The sequence below is a fragment of the Myripristis murdjan genome, chromosome 1 (assembly GCF_902150065.1).
Source record: "Myripristis murdjan chromosome 1, fMyrMur1.1, whole genome shotgun sequence".
Lineage (NCBI taxonomy): Eukaryota > Metazoa > Chordata > Actinopteri > Holocentriformes > Holocentridae > Myripristis > Myripristis murdjan.
Window position 1 is genome coordinate 5,918,695 of NC_043980.1, and position 24,252 is coordinate 5,942,946.

At 41.5% G+C, this 24,252-nt stretch overlaps 1 protein-coding gene and 1 long non-coding RNA gene across 3 annotated transcripts in view; one reads left to right on the forward strand and one right to left on the reverse strand.

The window, feature by feature from the left end:
• Nucleotides 1-24,103, forward strand: part of gpr179 (G protein-coupled receptor 179) — a 28,877-nt gene extending 4,774 nt beyond the window's left edge. The window contains exons 4-12 of the mRNA XM_030049214.1: nucleotides 7,051-7,147; nucleotides 7,707-7,927; nucleotides 12,224-12,292; nucleotides 14,129-14,238; nucleotides 15,736-15,974; nucleotides 16,924-17,062; nucleotides 17,348-17,450; nucleotides 17,674-17,820; nucleotides 18,250-24,103. Of these exons, the coding sequence (XP_029905074.1) occupies nucleotides 7,051-7,147; nucleotides 7,707-7,927; nucleotides 12,224-12,292; nucleotides 14,129-14,238; nucleotides 15,736-15,974; nucleotides 16,924-17,062; nucleotides 17,348-17,450; nucleotides 17,674-17,820; nucleotides 18,250-22,149 (5,025 nt within the window). The 3' untranslated portion in view covers nucleotides 22,150-24,103. The remainder of the gene's footprint in view (nucleotides 1-7,050; nucleotides 7,148-7,706; nucleotides 7,928-12,223; nucleotides 12,293-14,128; nucleotides 14,239-15,735; nucleotides 15,975-16,923; nucleotides 17,063-17,347; nucleotides 17,451-17,673; nucleotides 17,821-18,249) is intronic.
• On the reverse strand, nucleotides 6,096-12,534 carry LOC115357672 (uncharacterized). 2 transcript variants are annotated; one of them, XR_003928134.1, is made up of 3 exons: nucleotides 12,174-12,534; nucleotides 9,571-9,645; nucleotides 6,096-6,393 (listed from the first exon to the last, which is right to left on the reverse strand). It is a non-coding gene; the product is annotated as an uncharacterized LOC115357672 (long non-coding RNA). The 2 variants fall into 2 exon arrangements; XR_003928133.1 differs by having other exon boundaries at nucleotides 12,147-12,534.
• Nucleotides 24,104-24,252: the final 149 nt, after the last annotated feature.

Here is a 24,252-nt window from a genome sequence, read left to right on the forward strand (position 1 = left end):
AACCTTACTCACGCGTGTATTCTTTGCATTATTTGTATTATTTATAAGATTCGAACCCTTCAGCGTGACCTTTGCATGCTTTTGTCGAGAAAAACGTCCTCCTCATGTTTCTTGATTTCACGCAGCGTCCCTCATTTTCTCAAATGCAATTCTCAAGCCCCTCAGCTGTTGCAAGGAGAGTCTTGGAAATGCGACGACTGCATGTGCATGTCCATCCCTTCATGGTGATTAAGGCTGAAAGCTGCGCTGAACTCTTTACCAGGAGAAAAAAGAAACGCATAGCGTGATAGAACTGCTCCTGAAACTGAATCCATATTTAAAGCCTCAGAATACAATTTCTGGAAGTAAGTAAATCTGAGGAGTCTTGTTTGCAACCTCAGCACACAGGTGACTAATATCTGCATTATGTCTGATGCAGTTATCAACACACTAATACTGACATCATACATGCTTGAGAGAGAATTTGCATGAACCAGTGATACATAAATGCAAAGCAAAGTCCTCAGTCTGACTTTGAAGTGACAGTGAAAAGTTGCTTTTTGCTTTTTCAACATGTCAGAATATTCACCTACATAGCAATAAATTCAAAATAATGTACTAAATTTGGATTATTATTATTTTTTTGGTATGGTTACATCAAAATCCCATTATTTCTTCTTCTTGGAAAGCAGTAGAGCTTCAATGGTGACATCATGAAATACTAACTGATACTACTAAGCCTAACTGATCTGTCATTGGTTTACACACTGCAAAAACGCAAAATCTTACCAAGATTATTTGTCTTATTTCAAGTCAAAAATGTCTTATTTCTAGTCAAAATATCTCATTACACTTAAAATAAGACATGATCACCTCAGAAGTAACTTGTTTTTAGACAATTTTCACTTGTTTAAAGTAGTAAAAGATGAATTCCCGCACACTGGCCAACTTCCAGAAATGAAGAGTTTAATGCGACGTTTCGGTCAAAGACCTTTTTAAAGCATTTTGCTTGAAAAAGGTCTTTGACCGATTCCTGCCTGAGGAATAGATGTGCGAAGCTTTTGTTATTCCTGACTTGTTTAAAGTGAAAATTCACTTGAAACAAGTGAAAATTTGCTTGTTTCATTGGCAAAATTTGCCAGTGGAAAAAGTGAAAATTCACTTGAAATAAGTGAAAATTAGCTAGAAACAAGAAACAAATTTTGCCAATGAAACAAGCAAATTTTCACTTGAAACAAGAGACAGTTGTCTAAAAACAAGTTACTTCTGAGGTGATCATGTCTTACTTTAAGTGTAATGAGATATTTTGACTAGGAATAAGACGTTTTTGACTTGAAATAAGACAAATAATCTTGGTAAGATTTTGAGTTTTTGCAGTGTAGAAGATTCACCTACATAACAATAAATCCAAAATAATTCACTAAATTTGGATTATTATTATTTTTTGGTATGGTTACATCAAAATCCCATTATTTCCTCTTCCTGGAAAGCAGTAGAGCTTCAATGGTGACATCATGAAATACTAACTGATACTACTAACCCTAACTGATCTGTCATTGATTTACACTTTTGACTTTTCTGTCCCTTTGTTTAAGCTCCAACCAGGAAATATATCAAAAACAATAATAAGTATGCCATTAATATCAAGAAAATTACTCTAAAAGTTCTGTAGATTAGCATCGGAAACAAGTTGGAGTGTCTCGCTTGCAGATCTTTGACCTTGTTTGAAGAAAAACAAGATTTTAACACAGACGATGAGCATAAATCACTCGCTGAAATGGCACTTTCTTGCACTGCTCCTTGTAAACGGTGAAAAATAGAGTCCACATTAAATATTAAAACATGCTTTGGAGCTAAATTCAAAGACAGTAATTGTACATCCTGCAGGCCTGGTGGCTGTGCGGGGTTTTTTTTGGACGACACGTGCTGCAGGTACACTACAACTCAGGCTGCTGCCGCCTCATGTAAACAGGCTCTTAATTGTGGGTGACCTTTTTAAATGGACTGCCCATTTAGTCTGGCTTTTTTAGCTCAATTTCACATGTTGCCGCTCTCTGCCCCCCCTCCCCTCCCTCCAGTTTAGTTTTTGACTTTTGTTTCATCAGGCAAATACTCTCTAAACTGTTTTCGACCTCTCAAAATGGCTTAAGCCGCGTCTCACCGCATGCATTACTTTGTTTTGCCCTTTATCCTCGTCTCATGCTTTCAATCATTCACACTTTCTCTCTTTCATCTGCTCCCCATCACCTCCGCCCCTCTTTCTGCCGCACTCTCATCTCCCTTTTTGCTGCCCGCCTGTCTGCGCGGACCCAATCCCCCACCTCTCATCTCATCCTTCTATTTAAAGATGGCTGTACTGGGTGGCGGGCTGCGGGATGATCTGCTGGATTATGCCGATAATCCAGCCTCGCTGACATACTTCCCCTTCATGCGCTGCATTCAACAGGGAACTGAAACACAAGAGGAGAGCAGACCTGAAAATCCCCAAAATCCACATGTCAGTCTCTCTGGGACTCCCCTGTCCAAGTTTACTCACTTTACTCCAGTCTGGGTCTCCTGTCCCGCCCTGTTTTATTTAGTCCTGTCCTGTTTTGTTTTGTTTAGCCCTGTTTTGTCCTGTTTTGCATCGTCCTGTCTTGTCCTTTTTTGTTTAGTCCCATCCTGTCTTGATTAGTCCTCTCCTGTTCTGTTCTGTCCTGTCCTGTCTTTTTTAGTCACATCTTGTCTTGTCCTTTTTTTTTTTTACCCGTGTCCTGTCTTCATAAGTCCTGTCCCGTCCTGTTTTGTTTTGTCTAATCTTGTCTTGTCCTGTTTTGTTTAGTCCTGTCTTTTTCTGTTTTGCGTAATCCTGTCTTGTTCTTTTTTTGTTTTGTCCCGTCCTTTTGTGTAGTCCTGTTCTCTCCTCACTGCAAAAACTCAACATCTTACCAAGATTATTTGTCTTATTTCAAGTCAAAATTGTCTTATTCCTAGTCAAAATATCTCATTACACTTAAAATAAGACATGATCACCTCAGAAGTAACTTGTTTATAGACAATTTTCACTTGTTTCAAGTGAAAATTTGCTTGTTTCATTAGCAAAATTTGTTTCTTGTTTCTAGCTAATTTTCACTTATTTCAAGTGAATTTTCACTTTTTCCACTGGCAAATTTTACCAATGAAACAAGCAAATTTTCACTTGTTTCAAGTGAATTTTCACTTGAGGTGATCATGTCTTATTTTAAGTATAATGAGATATTTTGACTAGAAATAAGACATTTTGACTTAAAATAAGACAAATAATCTTGGTAAGATTTTGCGTTTTTGCAGTGTCCTCTTTCCAGCTCTGCCCTGTCCTGTCTTTTCTTGTCCTGCTCTGTTTAGTTGTGTCTTGTTTTGTCTTATCATGCTCTGCCCTGCTCTCTTTCCATATTATAATAATTATCAATTACCATTAAACCACAAGCAGTTAAGTGGAGAGGTGACTAACATCCCTCCATCGCTGTTGGTGTGAAAAACATTCTTATGTTCAGATCTGTAGTTTTGGTCAGGCACTGACTTCTTAATGAAGTGATGCAAAGATAATCTGTTTCCATTTTAAAGTCACTCTTGTGTGGCTGTGTCCTGACCCCTGACCCCTGACTGCGTTCTTCCAGCTTCAGCTCTGCTCACATGATCTTTTTCAGAAACTGTCTAACAGTTCAACACCGTCCCCACCTGGGAAACACCGCCGTCTGTTTGAAGTGGAAAGTCTTTTTTTACTAAATAATCTCCAATTTTAATGTAAACTGGTTACACATCACTGCTGTCTGGTGGAAACATCTTCAGAATATCAACTTTTCAGAAACAAAGTAAAACGTGATTCAACTTGATGACTGGCCATTTTTCAGTTTGTCGAATTAAAAACCCTAAAAAATACCATGAAAAAGCAGGACTGACACAGACAGCTGTGTGATCATTTGCCAACGTCAACATGTGGATGCAGGGAACATTCAAAGTCACTGCAAAAAATTATTTAGACTAAAATTTTTGCATAAACCAAATAAAAACTCTAGATTCAAGAAAATTCAGGAAACAAGTTGATTAGCGCTGGAAACAAGTGGGATTATCCCCTCCCACCGGCAGATTTTTGTTTTTACTTGAAACAATGAATATGAGACTGTTAATGATGGGATGTCAACTGACTTGTTCAGATGGAGATTTTTTTTTTTTTTTTTTGCAGTGTAAGACTTGCTGAAAAAAGTATTTAAAGCCTCCCCCCTCAAATATCCATGCACCGCCACAGATGATTCACTTGTATTTGGTTTTGGCAAGTTTTACATCACAAATAAGATTTAAGTTCATTTTATTTCATAACGCAAAAATGCCGTTTTTGTCATTTGCGTATTTATTTCCGTCAGTGCAAAATAACGTTGCTGTGATATCATATGTGTTTCCTGCATCCTGGGAGACACAACATGTAAACACAGGCGGTTTTATGTAAATATGAGAGGAAGCGGCGATGCGGCCGTCGTGCAGCATGAGACTGACCCCGGCTTCAAACTTAAACATGACAGATGACGGTCCGCTGAGTCGCTGCGACTGTTGAACTGCGATGCTTGAACACCAAGAGAATTATGTTTACAGCTTAATCCCCGGGACGTTAATGTTTAACCCTTTGAGCATGCCATCAGCTCCTACAACTCCTGAAAAGGGGGTTGTGAGTTTGTATATACATATGTGATATGGCCCTGTGTGTGTGTGAGTGTGTGTGTGTGTGTGTGTGTGTGAGTGTGTGTGCATGGGTACAGGATTTCCCTAGAAAAGGATAATGCTCTCGGTGGAGGCATTATGTATCCATTTAGCTTTTAACTTAGATTAACACACACAGAGCATCCAAGTGCATGAGTGTGTGTGTGCATGTGTGTGTGTGTGTGTGTGTGTGTGTGTGTATCTGGCTCTCTGTCCTGACTGGAGGCTAAATTGAAGCTAGCATCAGAGGCAAATGGAGTGAGAGAGAATAATGTGACCCCATTTATAACCTTTATTCACCCAGGTAAGCTGTGGCGGAGCGCGCGGAAAGCCCCGCTTCACGTTCAAACGCTCCCACGCACTCGAACCTGCGAGCCACAGAAACCGGAGTGGTCGCAGAATAAGTGCCTTGCCCAAGGGCTCATAATAACAATCACTAAAAAAACATAGCCTGCAGTAAACACAAAGAACCAGTACTAAAACATCAGTACAGTAAAGCATGCAACAGGCAACAGATCATAGCTCGGCGATGAGCTAAAATAAGTTAAAGGAATAATCCGACATTTTGGGAAAAATACCCTTTCTCCAACTTTCCAACTTCCCCAGACTGAGGGGAGATGTTCGATACCATTTTCACCTCTGGACGTCCTGTAGTTTGGTTCCTGTGGGTAGCATTTTGTTAGCTCAGCATGAAGACTTGAAGTCTGAAGCTGTCTTATTTACACAATATATCATGTGGATTTGAAATACATGTCTTTGAATTAAAAAAAAAAATTGAGAGTGTTTTTTAGGAGAAGTTAATTTGTGGTGGATCTTCCTCTGCCCCCTCTGTGATAGACGGTGAAGGAGCCGTGTATTTGATTTGTAATGAGGTGTAATATTCCTCCATGACACTAGGTGGCGCATGGTTAAAGTTGTGGCAGGTTACAGGGCATTTAAGTTTGTTGTCACTAATCACAGGTGTTGCCAACCAGTGGGAAGCAAACAGTTTTCGAAGGTGCTCGGTGTACATTGATTTTTGGTCTGAGCATATTTGATTTCTGAAACTTGTGGAAGCGGCAGAGACCTCAGATATGGACATTGTGAAGAAATAAATGTCTCATTATATCAAGCATTGGTAAAGATTTAATATTGCATTTTTTGAAGTACACAACGGAGTACACGTCCAAACAATTAAGAATGATTAGAAACCAGTAGCAGCTCAAATATAGGACTCAGTCTCTACACACAGAAGGATAAAAGTGTTCAGCTGCTCTTGAAACCGCTCTTGATTGATCCACTGTGTAAATAAGACAGCTTCGGAGCTGCTGTATGGTTTATTTTTTACACTTTGACAGAGCTAGGCTAACGACTCCCATAGACTTCAAGTCTTTGTGCTAAGCTAACAAGAAATGCTACCCATAGGAACTGAACCGCTGGACGTACAGAGGAGAAAATGTTGTCCAACATCTGGTCTCAGTCTGGGTGAGTCAGTAAAAGGAAATTCTGCCCAAAATGCTGGAGTATTCCTTTAGGATAAGATGCAGTTGATGCAGTTAAAGTGAGAGAGCTAGTTTTGGGTTTTAAGAGCAGTTTTGAAAGTTGTGATGCAGTTTGGGTGCAGCGTGGGAGGAGGCCCTGGGGCCCACTGTGCTCAGGCTGAAAGCTGGACGTCCCAGTCAGTCCCAGTCGACCTGCTGATGGAGACCCCAGTCTGAAGAAGGTCTGCGAGAGAAGCAGGAGATCGATTACGATTAAATGTTAAAAAGTGAAAATGTTAGTGAAAAGATGTTAAAGTGGGAGCCGGTGCGTCTGAACCAGCAGGACAGAGACGTGTCCAGTAATAATCTGTGCTGCTGAGTTTTGGACGAGTTGAAGGTGGTGAGTATATGTTTGTTGGGGACGCCTGCCAGGATCGCCCTGCAGGGGGCAGTGTGTGGTGATGCAGAGCGATGACGAGTTTGTATGACTGGAGGAAAAAAGGATAACAGCAAGGCTCTTAACCGAGAGGCTGATTGATGTTGAAGGATTGATTGATTGATGCTGATTGCTGGGGAAAGCTTTTAACTGCATAAATATAGAACAGATTCTCTGAAGTGGAAAAATGAGAAATGAGAAAATAACGGTGACAAACAAAGTCTTCTCTTCTCTTCTCTTCTCTTCTCTTCTCTTCTCTTCTCTTCTCTTCTCTTCTCTTCTCTCCTCTTCTGATTGGCTGTTCACGGTGAATATCTAATGATGCTCTGCTTTCTGATGCAAATTCCACAAAAAATGTCCAGTTTCAGCAGCGGTGGAAAGCGTAATTCATCCTTGCAACAGAGAAACAGAAACAGAAGAAACAGAAAGACAGAAAAAAATGCTAACTTTCACTCTTTCTTGCAGTGCGAGCCAATCCCAGGCCAGGGCTTTCGACTGGGCCAGTACTGCTGCCGCTGCAAGGAGGGCTACTACAGCCCGCCGCCAGCCACCCAGGACTCTGGTAAGACAACCCCACCCCATATCTTCTTTTTTGAAAAGAAAATATGTTTAAAAAAAATAATGATTTAAAAAAAAACCATACCCATGGGCTCCTGGGTTTCAAAAGGTTAAAATACACTGGGAATGTGGCCTCGGAGCTCATGGCTCAAAGTATCAACAGAATGAAGACACAAAACAGTGCAGTTTTCTGAGATCGACTACAGTAATTTTCCTGAGTGGCAGTGATTTCTCTCAAAGCGAGGACACTAATATCTTGGCTAGCATGAAAAACGCCTCTGTTTTCTTTCCAAAATGGGACAGCCAACATCAGAAACAGTGATTTATGAAAACACGTAATGTTACTGCTGGACAGACAGAGGGGCTGTGTTGATCCTGAGAGGAGAACACCCCCACACACTGGATCCTTTACACTTCAGACAGATGAAACGATGGCGTTGGGGTGTCAGATCTGTTTCTGTGTGTTTGCCGTCTCAGAGTTGAAGTCTTGTGGAAATGCAGTGTTTATATGAGTCGCTGTGTGGACGTGCACATGAACACGCCTGTGTCTGTGTGCGCTGCAGATGGCGGCTCTGCGAACAGGAGCGCCGGCGGGACTATGTGCTACCCGGCTCTGCCCATCTGTCTCCCCTGCTGGCCGGGCTGCAAGAGCTGCCAGGACGGCGCCCCCTGCAGGGTGCAGGAGGACTGGATACTGCGGTCTGGGGTGCTGGCCATCCAGGGCGTCTTCATGCTCATGGTGTTCGTCAGCATGCTGGCGGCCTACCGGCACCGCCGGAGCCGGGTGAGTCACTGAGTCTTTTGGCTGAACGGGGCCACCGTATGGGCCGGGGCGGGGCGGAGAGCCACAGTGCTCTTGTTGTGAAGGCTGATTTGTGCTTGTTTTTTTTTTTTTTTTTTTTTTTTTATGTAATACTGAATGTGCTCGGTTTAAATTAGAGTTTCTATCTTTGATGAATTTAAAGGGACACAGTGTGGCTTCCAGTGTAAACACACTCAGAGTTTCTCACTGAAACACAGTGTGTGTGTGTGTGTGTGTGTGTGTGTGTGTGTGTGTGTGTGTCCTTAGGCCCACAGAAACCTGTTGAACTCATCTCCTACCTCAAAGACACATTTGTTCATGCCTTGGTTTGGAATATTGCATTATTTACATTGGGATACATGCTTATGGAGTGTACAAAGTATTATGTCATATTATGTACTTCCAGCATGTACTTTATATATTTTGCATGCACTATAATACCGCTGGTGGTCTCAAACTACACTGGGTTCTCTGACTTTGTTGAGTCACAGTTAATTACATTATTTATGCTTATTTTTCAAATCCAATCAGATTAGATTACATCGGATCAGATCAGATCAGATCAGATCAGATCAGATCAGATCAGATCTAAGCCTTAGTAGCTCAAATGGCCATATACATGCACCTGAAACATCACACGCTGGTATACCAATACATATTTATGGGCACATTATCTAGTGTGCGGACTTTATTTTTCCATTTTTCACGTTTCTCTGTCCAGCACCCAGTATTTGCTGTTTTGATGTTCATGCTTTTGTAAACCCTGCACATGGTCGGAGTGACGATCCTTTAAGCCCCTGATACAAGGGCAGTTTTTTTTCGGGGGCAAATTTAGGACACAATTTGCCAGCAGTTTTTGATGCAACACACTCTCACTGAAGGCAGTTTGTCAGCTGGAAATCAAGCTTTGCAGGCAACAATTCAACGTCAGCCAATCAGAGACAATAAAACTGGTCAGGTGGCCCGTCCCTGGCAGACTGAGCAGTTGACAGCGTCCTCGCCTTTTTCTTTTTGATCACCATGTTCTCGACCATGTTCTCTCTTTCTCCATGTCGTTACTGCAAAATAAACATCACTTAATTTATTTATAATAACCTTCTGATAATACAAATAGTACAAATTCTGGGCCATTAATATATTAATCCAATATGAACTACAGTAATAACTAAAACTGTTCTAAATATCAAAACAACAAGGAATTGTGTTTTTTTTTTTTGTGTTTGTTGTGTTTTTATACATTTGAGCAAACTAGCTGCTGGCTGCTAGTAAAAAAGGTTATTAAAGAGCTTATTCTGTGTTGTTAATAGAACCACATGAGCTTATAAAACACTTTGTGCAGTGCAGTGGATAAATCTGAGAAAAACAACAACAAGAATTATAACCTTTTCAGTAGAGAGCCAGAGACCGTCTGCCACTTCATCCATTTCCAAATGTCAAATTTGTCAGTTTTGTCCTCATTGTCCACTGCCCAGGCGCTCACGCTCGCTGTTGCCAGCAAATTTTGCCCTAAATTTGCCTCCAAAAATTGTATCTGTGTTGGAATCAATGCACAAACTGTGGAGGGAGCTCGTAATTTGATGAGTCTGAATGGTTCAAACTGTCGGCCTGGTTCACTGATAAATTACCTGCTTATTCCACGGTGTTGTCAGTCTAAATGGTCCTCATTTCAGCTAACCCTGGGCAGTTTTTCCATAGTGCACCTTCAAGTATGGAAAATAAAAATAGTCACTGTGAGGAATGGTGTTAAATTATTAATGCATTAACCTGTGAGAAGTGTTTTAATGTTGTTGGCTGGTTCACACTGTGGTAAAACCAAAGTCTCACAAAATGTAAATATTCCAGTAAAGTGCCAGGGCCTCGTAATTGGACGGTTCTTGCATGAATGTAATTAGTTACTTTCCACCTGATATGGTTTAGTTTATTTTGTGAAGTTTATTAGGATCCCCATCAGCTGTGACAGATGGAAACAGCTACTCTTCCTGGAATCCACGTAAACAAAAACATTCAAGAATACAGTAGATAAAAAGAAAAACTGTAGTGCCTAAAACAACAAATGAAAGCCATAATGATGACAGAAAAGAAAAAGAAAGAGAGAAAAAAGAAAAGTAACATGGGCCAGATGGTGAGCTGGGATGTTAATGGGTCAGTTATTGTCATAATTTCTAAATTTTGTTGTGAGAAAGTTTACTGCAGCCTCGTGGCCGACTAAGGTAAAGGAATACTCCAGTGTTTTAAGATATTCAATAACATTTTCACCTCTGTACGTCCAGTGGTTCAGTTCCAATGGGTAGCCTTTCCTGTTAGCTTAGCATAAAGACTTGAAGTCTATGGGAGTCGTTAGCCTGGGTCCATCAATTTGAAAAAATTAAACCTTTCAGCAACTCTGAAGCTCTCTTATTTACACAGTGGAATGTGTGGATTTGAAATACACATCTTGGAATTTTAAAAAATCAAACAAACAAGGTTTATTTTCCCTTTTACAGAGCTATGCTAACGACTCCCATAGACTTTAAGTCTTTATGCTAAGCTAACATGAAATGCTACTCATAGGAACTGAACCACTGGACATACAGAGGTGAAAATGGTATCAAACATCTCGTCTCAGTCTGGGGAAGTCAGAAAAGGAAAATTATGTTTAAAGTCAGAAAACATTGGAATATTCCTTTAAGGAAGGTAATAAAGCACAGGTCTCCCATAGATTTACTGTACGTCTGCACTCTTTCCTCTGTACGTGTTCAGCTTCTCTGCTGCTGCTTGAGGAAAGGTGCGTTTAAAATAACACTAATTTAGTTTTCTGCTAAAACAGGAGAGGTGTTACGCTGCTGTTGCTTTCAGTGCTTTTGTTTTGATGAAGTAAAGCAAAGGACGGATCGTTTATTTGGACTGGAAACAAACCCAAAACCACCCGAGCAGAAAATCAGACGCCGTTGGGTTTGTTTCCGAGGCTCCAGCTCTGCTCATCCTCAAGATACGACCCCACCCGGCAAAGCTCATCGTTACAGACTCCATTAAGTCAAAAGCACTAATTAGTGTCTCCCCTCTGTTGCCTGCACGCCGCCGCCCCCCAGAGCCTTGGAATTAAACTTCAATCACTTCATTTTTCCACTTGTCAGACAGTTTAGTCGTTATTAGAGCTTTAACGGCTCAAACGTTCACAGCCGTAACGCAGGTTGTAAAGATCATAAGAAAATAAAGGCGGTCTAGTCTTAATTAATGCTTGGCTTCAGGCCTTTCTGTGATTTCTGAGATGCATCTGTGATTTGCGAACCTTGAGGGGTCCAGAGCCCGCAGGTCTTCTGGGAGAGGTTCGCTCACTGTTTCCCTGAATCCAAACCAAACCAGGTGAAGCAGCTTTTCCTTCCTCTGCTCCTCACCTGTGGAGCCGCTTCCTGAACACCTGAGCACTCATTCAAATCACCTGAGCTCATTCAAATCAGGGCTTAAAACTCTATTGTTTGCTTTATTGTTACCACCCTCTAACCATAAAGTCATTTGCAGTTTTTCTTTTCTTTTCTAACTTTTCTTGCTTTTTTAAAAAACACTTTTTAAACTGTTGATTTAACTGTCACTGTGCAATAATTCCTACCTGTAGGACTTGACAACAATTCATCAGTGCAAAATCTCTGTATATATATGGTGTACATAGGTAGACTTTTTTACTATATGCTCTAGTTCCTCATGTCTACATTTATCGTTGGGAATGTTTTGTAGGATTAATGCACATATTTAAACATAAGTCACACTTTTTTACATCTCTAAAGCACATATTTTTTTTATATTTATTTGTCTATGGATATTCTCATTTATCCAGGTCATCGTTCTCTTTGGGCAAAAATGAATCGTAGGCAACTGGACTTGTATTAGTCTTAGTCTTATATTTATTTCTTTTTCTGTTTCTTATAATTTAATTCTTTGCTTTATGAATTTTAGCAGCTGCAGCTGATCCAGTGTCCCCTCAGGGATCAATGAAGTTAGGGTTAGGATTTTTGATTCTGATTTTGTTTTATTGCTTTTTTAACTTTTGCAGCTTATATTGATTTTGAATGTTACATGTTTTCCCAGTGTTTTGTTTTTCTTAACGTGTTTCTGGGCCTCTGTGCAGCACTTTGAATTGCTTTGTGTATGAATGATGCCATACAAATAACTTTTTTTTTAACCACTGGACATTTTCACTAACTCTTTTTTTTTTTTTTTTTTTTACCCTGCTGATTGTGCTGTTTCCTCACACCTGTCTTCCTCTGTCTGCTCCTCCCGCCTCCCCATCCTCTCCTGGCTCAGAGGATCCGAGCGTCGGGCCTCCTGCTGCTGGAGACGATCCTGTTCGGCTCCATGCTCCTCTACTTCCCGGTGAGTTTCTGACCGGCCGGCGGACTGAGAGTGTTGGAGATTAGAGCTCTTTTCAGATCACTGCGCAGCGCTGCGGATTATATCATAATGGGCGATTTAGAGAGGTGGGAGGGCTGGGCGTGTGTGTGTGTGTGAGTTGGGGGTGGTGGGTAGGCAAGGCAACATGTTTCATAACGTCTCTTTGTTCAAATTCAAGTGATAGATTGTTGATCGGTTGACAGTTTATACAAGTCAGTCACGAATTTGCATCCGTCTTTCTAAAAACACGGGTTCAGCCGCAGTTTTTCAATTCCTGCCGACGCTCCTCAGTTTGTCAGCAGCGAGTGTGCCGACTGTGATGTAACATGTTAATGGGTTGTCTTCTTGCTGCTGTGGATTCTCAGCTGATACTAAACACTGACTCAACCTACATCCAGTTGGTAAAGCTCTTCCATCGTCTGTGCTAAACACTCGACGTCCGGTGTCTCTTTAGCGCTGCACAGGAAGTGATGTGCTCTGATTTAACAAAACAGAAGAAACAAAAAAAGTTGTTGCAGTTTTGTATTTTTTATTTATGTATACCTTGTTTTTAATTTTTGTTTTCAACTCAGTTTAGTTTCAGTCTGTTTCCAGGGTGGGTTTGCTCCTTTCAGCTTTGTTTTTATGTTTGGAAAATGTTTAGTTTTAGTTTAGTTTTTGCTAGTTTCAGTATTAGTTTTAGGTTTTTATTCTAATATGGGCAGTGTTTGTCAGAATAGTTTTCCAGTCCAAACACTAGTGTGTCATGTCAACGTCCGAGTCTCAATAAACATCAGCACCGATGCCTCCTCATGCTGGTTGTGCTCAAACATCTGACCAAACTGACAAAAACTAAAATTAAAGACATTTTCTGTGGATTTTTAATTTAATTTTAGTCAGTTTTGTAAGTTCACAATGTCGTTTCTGTTCATTTTAGTTTTTTATTAATTTTTCATTCAACTTAAATGTTTTTCACACCTAGTTTTAGTTTTTAGTTTCATTTCGGTTAACTATAATAACTTTGAAGAAGACCTGGGTCACGATATGGCCACCACCGAGAAACCCCAGGAGCAGGAAACCCAAGTCCCGCCCACATTGTCTGATTGACAGGTGATCTCTGGGAAGCACAGCGCAGCACAAATCACCACTCATACCTACCATACAGAAATGTCAGTGTGCTTCCAGCCCTGAGGCAACAAAAACTCTGCAAATAGTGAATAAACTGCAGAAGAGCACAACTGCAACCAAGCAAAGAAACACATTCACGAGTTATCGCTAAAGACTGAAAAACGGGTACAAAGGCGACACAGGCGACTCCTCACTTCCCCGGCCGTTAGCTCTGCGAGGCGTCCGCACATGGAGGAGCACCTTGAGGCCAGTTTCTGCATCAGAAATTCATAATCCTATTGGGCTAGAGTTTGATCAGTGCTATTTGTTTACACCTGTGAATGATCCCTGCAGACATCCTGCTTAAACCGGAAATTCGACAAATCAAGAAAGTAAGAGTATATTTCATGGTCTTTAAGGAAAAAGATCACAAAATATTGACTGATATTTCTGCCACAAAGATTGATGTTTGCCATTGTTGGCACAGCTAGCAGCAGAGCCTACAGGATAAAGTGATAAAGAGGAGGAAAACTGGTGCATGAGTGAATGAGCCGGGCAGGCAAGACAGAAAAGTTGTTTTTCCTCTGGCTCTGCCCAGGTCAGGCCCAGGTCATGTGACTCGAGTCCACACCTATGGCACAAACATTGGCAGTTTTCTCATTTTGTACATAAATGCAGATGAGATCATCCGCTACACGATGTTGACTCCTGCTGTGTTTCCCTCCTCTCCAGGTCTTCATCCTGTACTTCAGGCCCAGTATCTTCAGGTGCATTGTGCTGCGCTGGGTTCGCATGCTGGGCTTCTCCATCGTCTACGGCACAGTGACGCTCAAGCTGTACCGGTCAGTTGCCATTTTGCCTCAACAGTTTGTGTGTTTTCTTATGTTAAATTGTAAAAAAAAAAAAAAAAAAAAAAAAAAAAAAATCACCTGCCATGTGTTTCTGCATTATTTGGAGTGAGTTAAACTGGATAGTTAGCATGAAGTGATCTCTGGGAAGTAATGAGCATTTGTCATCAATGATATCATCAAATAAAATGATGGGGATTTTGCAGATTACCGCTTCAATGCATTTTATTTTATGTTTTATATGCCTCTTGTTCTGTTTTGCTCATTTACTTTCCCCATTCAGATTTTCCCAGACCTTCTTTGGATTCAAGATGACTTCCAGCCTCAAGCTCATTTCTCTGTCCTTTTGTGTGTTGCTAATCCAGCATATACAATATACAACCACCACCAAAATAAAAGCAGCATCTGAGTACATATTTAAAGCAGATGGAGTGTGTTTAACATCCAGCCACATCCTGGAAGGGTAAAGTAACACTAATAATGTTAAATTCCTGTGGCGACTAAACGGTTTGATGAACTTGAAAACTATCTAAACCATCATGTCATGGTCATCTCAGCTGCTTGATCTCAACCCAACAGAGATGTACAAAAAAAAGGCTTATTCAGTGAAAAGAAAAGCCTCTGAAGCAGCATTTTGACCTTCATGTGGCACTAAAGCTCTTCATTGAGGCCCATTATAATAATAGAATAATGAATCGAGTCAAAGTCCGATATCAAAATCAAGGGTTTCTCATAGATGGCCAATGTAGTATTGATTAATTAATTAATTAATTATATTAACAAACAATAAAAAAAATAATAAAAAAAACTCCATTGTATCCATCATGCTGGAGATGGATGACACTGACCAGTCAATATTAGATTGGAATGAAAAATCAATTTTGGTCTGATATATCAGTATAACAAAATATTATTAATTAAATATTAACCTGTAACCTCATGAACGTTCTCATGGAAAACCCAACTTATTGTGCAGCCACTCAGACTAAAACAAACCACAAAAATAATTTGCATATGGAGCAATGCCCTCTGATATTTACATTCTGGGAAAAGAATCTCACAGGAGCTTGACTCTGTTTTCGATAAGGAAATACAAATGAATCCTGGTCTGTGTCCGCTGAACCTTTCAGGTGAAGGGCTGTCTCAGCAAAAACTTGTGATCAAGCTTCTCCTTTTAGCAAGAAGATGCATCTTATTCCAAAAAAGTTTTTCCAGTGGAGTGCTTGACTTCAGTCCTGACGGGGAATGAGAGGGTTTTTGATAAACTGCGTGTGCCTTTTGGAAATCACCTCCCAGACTAAACAGCAGGTGGGGGCGTTGCACGGTAACCTGGCTCCCTTCCAGCGCCCCAATACACTCAAACTTTCAGATCTTTGTATTGACAATCCCCTAAGGTCTGGGATCTGATTGAATCTATCTTTCTGCAAATCCAGACCCACATCTGGTGACTCTTCAGCAGCCAAACGTTGACTGGTTCCTGTCTCTGTCCAGGGTGCTGAAGGTCTTCCTGTCCCGTACCGCCCAGAGAGTCCCTTACATGTCCAGTCTGCACTTGCTGAGGATTTTGGGAGTGATGCTGGTCGCAGTTGTCTGGTTTCTGTGCGCGTGGACGGTGGGTGTTCTGCAGAACCGCGAGCGCAACATCCCGGTGCTCATCACGTCCAAAACATCAGACGGGCAGGGGTTCAGCCTGTGCTACCTGGACCGCTGGGACCACATGATGGCTGTGGGTGAGTTTTGAGGAAGGCTGAATGTCCAAATGTCTGTGTTTCTGTCAAAATGCATAAGAGACATAAGAGAATCTGTGAGCTGTGAATTCATGTTATTTAGCAAAGAGTTCGATTTGTGGATGAATTCTGTGACAAGCGTCGACCCTTGAGCCAATGTACAAGGTGCAGTGTTAATATGTTGACAAGCAAATGAAAGTGAACAAAACTGAGCCTTGCCGCACAGAGTACACTACTCCACACTCAAGGACAGGGAGTGTTCAAATCAATGAAATGTTTTGAAAAGACAAACTGAGGCTGAAAACATTAATCCCAAACATTCAAAAGCAAAAGAATAAAAGGCCTCACTGGGTCAGAGGTCAAATCCATACAAACCTCAGAGGAGGTGGGAACCAGACACAGAAACCAAGGATGTAGTGGAAGGTAAACTCAACAGAACTCAACTTTTCTCAAATTTAGACTTGTGAAAGAGGATTTGTCCAGCTTTTAAAGCCTATATTAACTTTAATAACATGGTGTCATCCATGCAAGCAAAGCAAGACATCTAAGAAAAGTCTTAATTCTTGACTGGCATTTGATTTACCATTTATTTTATTAGTACAGCAGTGACACATCACTGATCCAAAAGACTGGAACAAGTTCAAAACAAATGAACACCTAGAACATGAACGTTAAAAAGTTTGTGCTTTGTGTGCATTGCAAGTGATCAACATTGCATTCGTCCTTTCTGTTTTTTCATCTTGTTCTTCATCTTTTTCAGAGGGCAGCTGACAATGGACACTTCTCTTATTTTCACATTTTACTGTTAAAATTCCATTCACATTGACTTTAATTGTTTAATGGCCATATATTGACGCAATTATATCAATAATATCTTGCTCAAATCCATAAGCTTAACACCTACCACAGATATTCTTGAGAAATAAAATTAGTTTTTCCCCCCTCACCACAGCCGAGCTACTGTTCCTGTGCTGGGGCATTTCCCTGTGCAGCGGCGTCAGGCCAGTTCCTTCGGCCTTCCACGAGCCACGCTACATGGGCATCTCCATCCACAACGAGCTGCTGCTGTCCTCCATGTTCCACCTGCTCCGGTAACCACTCTTGGTTCTGAACTGTTCCACTGCAGAGGGCTTCGTTGACTGTGTAAAATTTGGCTATACACACTAGAGGGTGGATATCTGACATGATATCTGTGCCAAATGAGAGGAATAAAGCAAAACAGGGACACCTTTAGCTGCAGTGTGAACTTTTTAAATTTAAGAGGGAAAAAGTTTGTGCTGTGATAAAGTGTTTCAGCAGAAAATACCCTGCAGCTTTGAACTGTAATGCGCAAATGAGTTGATGCCAGATGATGACTTTTGTTCTCTCTCTCCCAGGTTTTCATTTCCCTCTCTCCATCCTGACTGGATGTTGCTACTCTTCTTCACACATACTCATGCCACCATCAGTGTTACGCTTGCGCTGCTCTTTCTTCCCAAGGTACTTTCCATTTTAATTTTATTATCACAGCTAAATATGTCTTGGGGTGTGATGGTGGGTAAAAAAGATTTTAAAAGTTGCTCGATAAAAAGAGATAATCCTATCAATGTGCTGATTTTGTGCCATCCCAAAATATGTTTATGGATGTGACATACTCGTTGTTTACATATCCAAAATGTTAACATATTAATCGTGAGTCTGTATGCCTCTTTGTGTTTGATAGTTTCTTCATGTGTCAAAGTCGGGTAGAGAGGAGATTGCAGCAGAGGTGTATGAAGATGAAGTGGACCTTCGGCGTTCTGGCTCATACCTCAACAGCAGTTTTCAATCTGCTTGGAGTGACTACAGTTTGGACCCGGAGGACATTCGGGTAAACTCATTTGCCCCCCTTGAACCATATTGATTGTCAGTTTGCATTCAGACACAGTTTATCAAAAGGGTAAGAAATTCTGAGATCAAATTTAAACAAGTAAAAATAAACTAAATATTCCTAAATTTAAGCTATGACCTCCTGAAGCCTCACTCAAACAGGTCTTAAATGGTCAATTAAAATGAACTATAATTTTTATCATTAAACAAACAGTAAATATATATTCGATCTTAGTATGAATATATATTGTATGACCTGTGTTTTCTCCACTCCTTGCCCTTTTCTTATCCCTGATTGCGCTGTCCTTGTATTGAATCCTGCTTTTCACCTTTCCCTTGACTTACTCTCGGCATCTGTTCCTTTCCTCAACCATCCTAACCCATTTCCTCAATCCCTTCATCGATTCCCTTCCATCTTTATATGCACCAGGATGAACTGAAGAAGTTATATGCCCAGCTGGAAGTCAACAAGACCAAGAAGATGACCACAAACAACCCTCATCTGTCAAAGAAGCGAAGTTCTCGGCGTGGATTGGGCAAGTCTATTATTAAACGCATTGCTGAGATCCCAGAGACGATGAGCCGCCAGTGCAGTCGTGAGGAGAAAGATGCTTCCATCCGTAGTAAAATTACAAATCAATCGGGATCTTTTAGGACGGGCTCAGATTCAGTTAGTATCAGTTATAAAGGATCAATACATACACCTTCACCAGTGATGCGTAAATCACAAAGTGACCATGAATATATGAGGGAAAGGGACCCTTCTCGACGTGGCTCTATGTTGAATGCCAACATGGCTAAGAGAGCCTCTCAGCGATCGGAGACAAATTCTCTGGACATTCCACCAGGGGTCTGTAAGTCAGCCAGCGCCCAAAATCTGACAATTGATAACAATCTGCTGCATCCTGATCACACTAAGCTTCATAAGTCCCGGAGTCTCACACCCACTCCCACCCGTACTATGGACACACTCAAGGTTAACAGAGCCAGCTCAGTGGTGTCAAGGTCCAAGCAGAACATCACGATCAATGACATCAAGGACCAAACCACAAACGCTCTGCGGTCACAGTCATCTGATCGGGCTAAGGTCTGTTCTGTGGAGGCAGAGCAAGAACGGTCTGTGGACAAGAATCAGAAGCATGTTACCTATGCTACTTCTGACGATGAAGTAATGTCACAACCAAAAAGCCCAGACAGTGTAAGGTCATCAAAGTATGTCTGTCCCTGGGATCATTTACCACCACCACCACCACCACCACCACCACCTCCTCCTGAGGAGGAACCAGCAGAGGTAGAATGTGAGTCTCCCAAACCACAGGCTCCCGTCTCTGCAAGTGCACCAGTCACTCCAAAACTGAAGGTGACAAAGGACCAGCGAGTCTTCTCATTCCGCACAACATCTCACAAGTGGCTCTCTGTGAAAGCATTTGTTGGATCTGTGGATAAATCCGGTAAGGAAGGGGGTTTGAAATTAAAGAAAGAGGAATCACTTTCACATAAAAGCCAGGAGAGTGGAGGAGCTACTTCCGCATGGTCAGCACTATCAAGTAGAAACCCAAGTTTTGAAAGGAAGACACTGAAGAAAAGAAGTTTGACTACAGCAGAGGGGAAACCATGTCTTGTGAAGCAGAAAGCAGTCAGAATGTCCTCTGGGGATTCTTCAGAGAGAAGCCCAAGAAGGCTTGTGATTATGAAGTCTGCTGTCTATCCTTGGGACACAGAGGAAATGCAAAAAGATAATACCTATGAAAATGTATATATATCAAGGCAAAACAGCAAACGTAGTAGTATAAGTTCTTGGGAAACTGTTGGCACCAGTTCTAGAACTCCTTCAACCCGCAGCATAGGCAGCAGAGGACTTACCCCAACTCGTAATGTGCCTCATGCAGATGTATGGGAAGGACCAGGTTCTCTCCTGCAAGGAAAAGGAGTTCAGAGGCAGCCGAGCACCATAGCCACAATCTGCCCTTGGGAAGTTCAGGAAGCACAGGTAGCTGAACATGACCGCGTGTGTCCCTGGGAATCCCAGGAGCCTGGGCTTTTGAGAAGAAAAGAAAGTGGTCACTCTGGTGTATGTCCTTGGGAATCACAAGATATCCCTACTACTCCTACTGTCACAGTAGCCAAACTGATACAGCAGAGGCAACAGAATTTAAGCCGTGCAGGAGACATATGTCCCTGGGAGTCTGTGGAAAACCCACAGCCTTCACAGAGACAAGATGACAGAAAGGCTAATGTTTGTCCTTGGGAGGTTGAGGACAAGCCTCAAGTTATATATGAAAATCTAAATCCTGTAGAGAAAAAGGGGACACTGAGGGTACCCTTACGACAAGATACTATGAAACCTATCATCTATTCCAGCATGTCAGAAGACAAGTCAACTGATGGGAAACAGCTCTTGCGAAAACAAAGCATTGCACAACTTACAATTGATGTTTTAAAATTAACTGCCCAACATTCAGCCAACCAAGCATCCAAGACAGCAGAGAGTTGCCCATGGGATTTCCCTGAGCCCTCTAAAACCGTCGCTGACATTTGTCCTTGGGAGGAGGGGAACACGGAGCCGTCTGTGACTAAAACAACTACAGAGGGGACAGACAACACAAGAATAAACATTTGTCCTTGGGAAACTGAGCAACCTAAAACACCTGCAGCTACAGAGACTAATGTGTCAAAAGGACAGGAACAAATAAAAAGACAAGATGGTGTTAAGGCAAATGTGTGTCCGTGGGAAACTGAGGAGCCAGAAACTGGGAAAATGCAGGCCCCCACAAGGTCAGCGAGTCTTGAAAAGCAAGATACAGTTCGGGAAAATGTCTGTCCGTGGGAGACTGGAGAACCAAAAGTTCTCAAAAAGCAAGACAGCGGCCGAGCAGATGTTTGTCCGTGGGAGACAGAAGAACCAAAAGTTCTCAAAAGGCAAGACAGTGGTCGAGCAGATGTTTGTCCGTGGGAGACTGGAGAACCAAAAGTTCTCAAAAAGCAAGACAGCGGTAAAGCTTCTGTTTGTCCGTGGGAGACAGAAGAACCAAAAGTTCTCAAACGGCAAGACAGTGGTCAAGCTTCTGTTTGTCCGTGGGAGACAGAAGAACCAAAAGTTCTCAAACGGCAAGACAGCGGTCGAGCTTCTGTTTGTCCGTGGGAGACAGAAGAACCAAAAGTTCTCAAACGGCAAGACAGCGGTCGAGCTTCTGTTTGTCCGTGGGAGACAGAAGAACCAAAAGTTCTCAAAAGGCAAGACAGCGGTCGAGCTTCTGTTTGTCCGTGGGAGACAGAAGAACCAGAAACTGGGAAAATGCAGGCCCCCACAAGGTCACCGAGTCTTGAAAAGCAAGATACAGTTCGGGAAAATGTCTGTCCGTGGGAGACTGGAGAACCAAAAGTTCTCAAAAAGCAAGACAGCGACAGAGCTTCTGTTTGTCCGTGGGAGACAGAGGAACCAAAAGTTCTCAAAAAGCAAGACAGCGACAGAGCTTCTGTTTGTCCGTGGGAGACAGAGGAACCAAAAGTTCTCAAAAAGCAAGACAGCGACAGAGCTTCTGTTTGTCCGTGGGAGACAGAGGAACCAAAAGTTCTCAAAAAGCAAGACAGCGACAGAGCTTCTGTTTGTCCGTGGGAGACAGAGGAACCAAAAGTTCTCAAAAAGCAAGACAGCGACCGAGGTTCTGTCTGTCCATGGGAGACAGAAGACCCAAAAGCTGTGAAAAAGGAAGACGGTGGCCGAGGTTCTGTCTGTCCATGGGAGACTGAAGACCCAAAAGCTGTGAAACAGGAAGACGGTGGCCGAGCAGATGTCTGTCCATGGGAGACTGCAGACCCAAAAGCTGTGAAACAGGAAGACAGTGGCCGAGCAGATGTCTGTCCATGGGAGACTGAAGACCCAAAAGCTGTGAAAAAGGAAGATGGCGGTCGAGCAGATGTGTGTCCATGGGATACAGAAGGCCCAGAAGCTGTCAAAAAGCATGAGAGCACTGTAGTAGTAGATGTTTGTCCCTGGGAGTCTACAGACCCACAAAATCCAACCGAAAGCAAGCTTGAGATTCCCAACAGTGACAAAGATGAGGTTACGGTTAACCAGGGACCATTCTGTGATGAAGAAATACCCCCAGAGAGCGACATGTTGCACTCAGATCAGTCTAAATCAAACTTGCCCCTGGGCCGGCGTGATGCTTTGTGTCCGTGGAACGTGGAAATGACCAGATCTGGTTCATTCACAGACACCGGCTCAGATGTTTTTACCTGGGAACCTGAGAATATTCCTGAGGAAGATGAAGACGAAGCTGATGCTGAATGTGCTGCTGAGGCCTTTATATTCCCACCTGACTTGTGAGCTGAAACTAGCCACCATTTACTTTCAACAGGTTGCTTGACCCATCCCACTAAATCATGGGGAAGTGTGGACTCCCCTTTCTTTTTCCCCGTATGGAGAAAAAGTAATGGTGTTATCCTGTAATTAATTTCCCCACTCACAAGAACTTTGGAGTGCAGGGTGAACTACAGAACAGTGTCCTTAAAGCTGGTAGGGATTCAGCATCCTGCTCAAAGACATTCCTACTGGACAAATGCTTTGGGTAATGCAAGCTTGATCGTGGGCCGTCTTATTACAGTTCAGACTCTCTACCCGCTTGGCCACACTGCTGTCCCTCTAAGATTCCTAATGTTGGGGCTTGGTGAAAAGGACATGAAAACTCTGCAAACCTCAGTGAAGACAGGTTTCTTTAGACTGAAGCACATATTGCAGACTCATAAACTGGTATTCCTTGACTCACTGAGGTGCATCTACCCTATCGTTCTGGATCAGAGATGGCATTTAGATGAAGTCCCTTTTATTCCTGCTTCCACTCCCATTTTGAATTAAAAGTGTTTTCTGTGTCTTTGTATGTTTTTAAGTGACAATGCACGTCTTTACCACTTATGTTGGATTCATGGATGAAGGCGAATACGTTCCAGTGTGTCATAAAAACCTGAACTTAATAAAGCAGTCTACGATGCTAAACCCACAGGGAAATAAAGCACAGGGCAGGTCAGACGCAACTGTGAGCATAACCAGCATTAATGAAATGAACTTGTTTAACTGTTGTAGGCTTGTAATATATATCTGAAATATAATTTTGTTTAAGTGTGTAAAACTGATTTTCAAAATACAGGAAGGTGTATGTGTGAAACAGTGCTGCCAAGACTACAATGGATGTCAAATTATATATCAGTCAAGTATTAAGGATTGATACAACTATGCATATCAGCTTACATGAGTAATTACAGGACTAAATACCACACTCAATAACTGCTCTCAAATGTCTCCCTTTTGATTCTATCGAGATGTGTTAAATACTGTATCTTTAATTTTTTTAAAAATCATGAAAACATGCAGTATTTTTAATTATATTATGCAATTATCATTATGGAAAAAAAATCCATGTTTCTGCAAAATAGTGCAGGAAACTTAGACAAAGTTCAATAAGGATGCCAAAAATGATCCTATATAAATCACCATTAACTCATACTGTTATCCTTCAAATTACCTCAGAGGAGAAAAAAACAGTACATAATTTTTGTTTACCTAAACATTTTCAAAGTGCTGTCACTGCTTCTCATTTATCTACATGCAATGCACAGGACTTTGTTTTTTTTCATACACTTGAAAAGGGGGAATGAGATTAGCAAATGCTGAATTCAGAAACATAATTGTAAGCTAAGTAAACCACAATTAAATTGATATCTGTTAAATATTTTGTGTCATAATTCGTGCAAGGAGAGCAAAGTAGATGTGGTTCAAACTGTGAAATGTTTGATTTTGCGACACAGTGGCACATGATGTGGCCAAACAATTCAATTTCCAAACGATAAAGGGGAGTAAAATTAACCTTCTCATATACACGTGTTTTTATTCTAAAATGCAATCAATTGTTAGACAAATACAGATTAATTGTATATTCAGAAATCACACCTTAATATTGCTGATATTGAACTTACTCTTTAATGTCAATCATTCTTTCCAGCTAGGTGTCATTATTATTATCATTATTATTATTATTATTATTATTTAACAGTGGATATTTCATCTTGGGCCAAAACTCTTACACAGAGGCATTTGTTGGCTTGCTAACCCTCAGTTTGTGCAGTGATCTCATTGATGTGCACTGCCTAAAGCTTTTTGTCGATGGAGTGATCTAGCTTTGTGAGCATTTTTGCATGTTGTGTTTTTTGAATGAACGTGCTGTACTTTGTTGTCAAGTACAAAAACCCAGTGTCAGCATTGTTGTGAGGCATTGATTTATTAACTTTCTGAAACTACAGTGTGTGAACGACCTATGTTGAGACATTTTCTTTTTGTATGCATCTTCAATGAAACGGTATTCTGACAAAAATTTACATTCACTGAAATCCAAGGGTGTGGAGGAAAAAAGCAGATGGGACATTTTATTTTTGTATT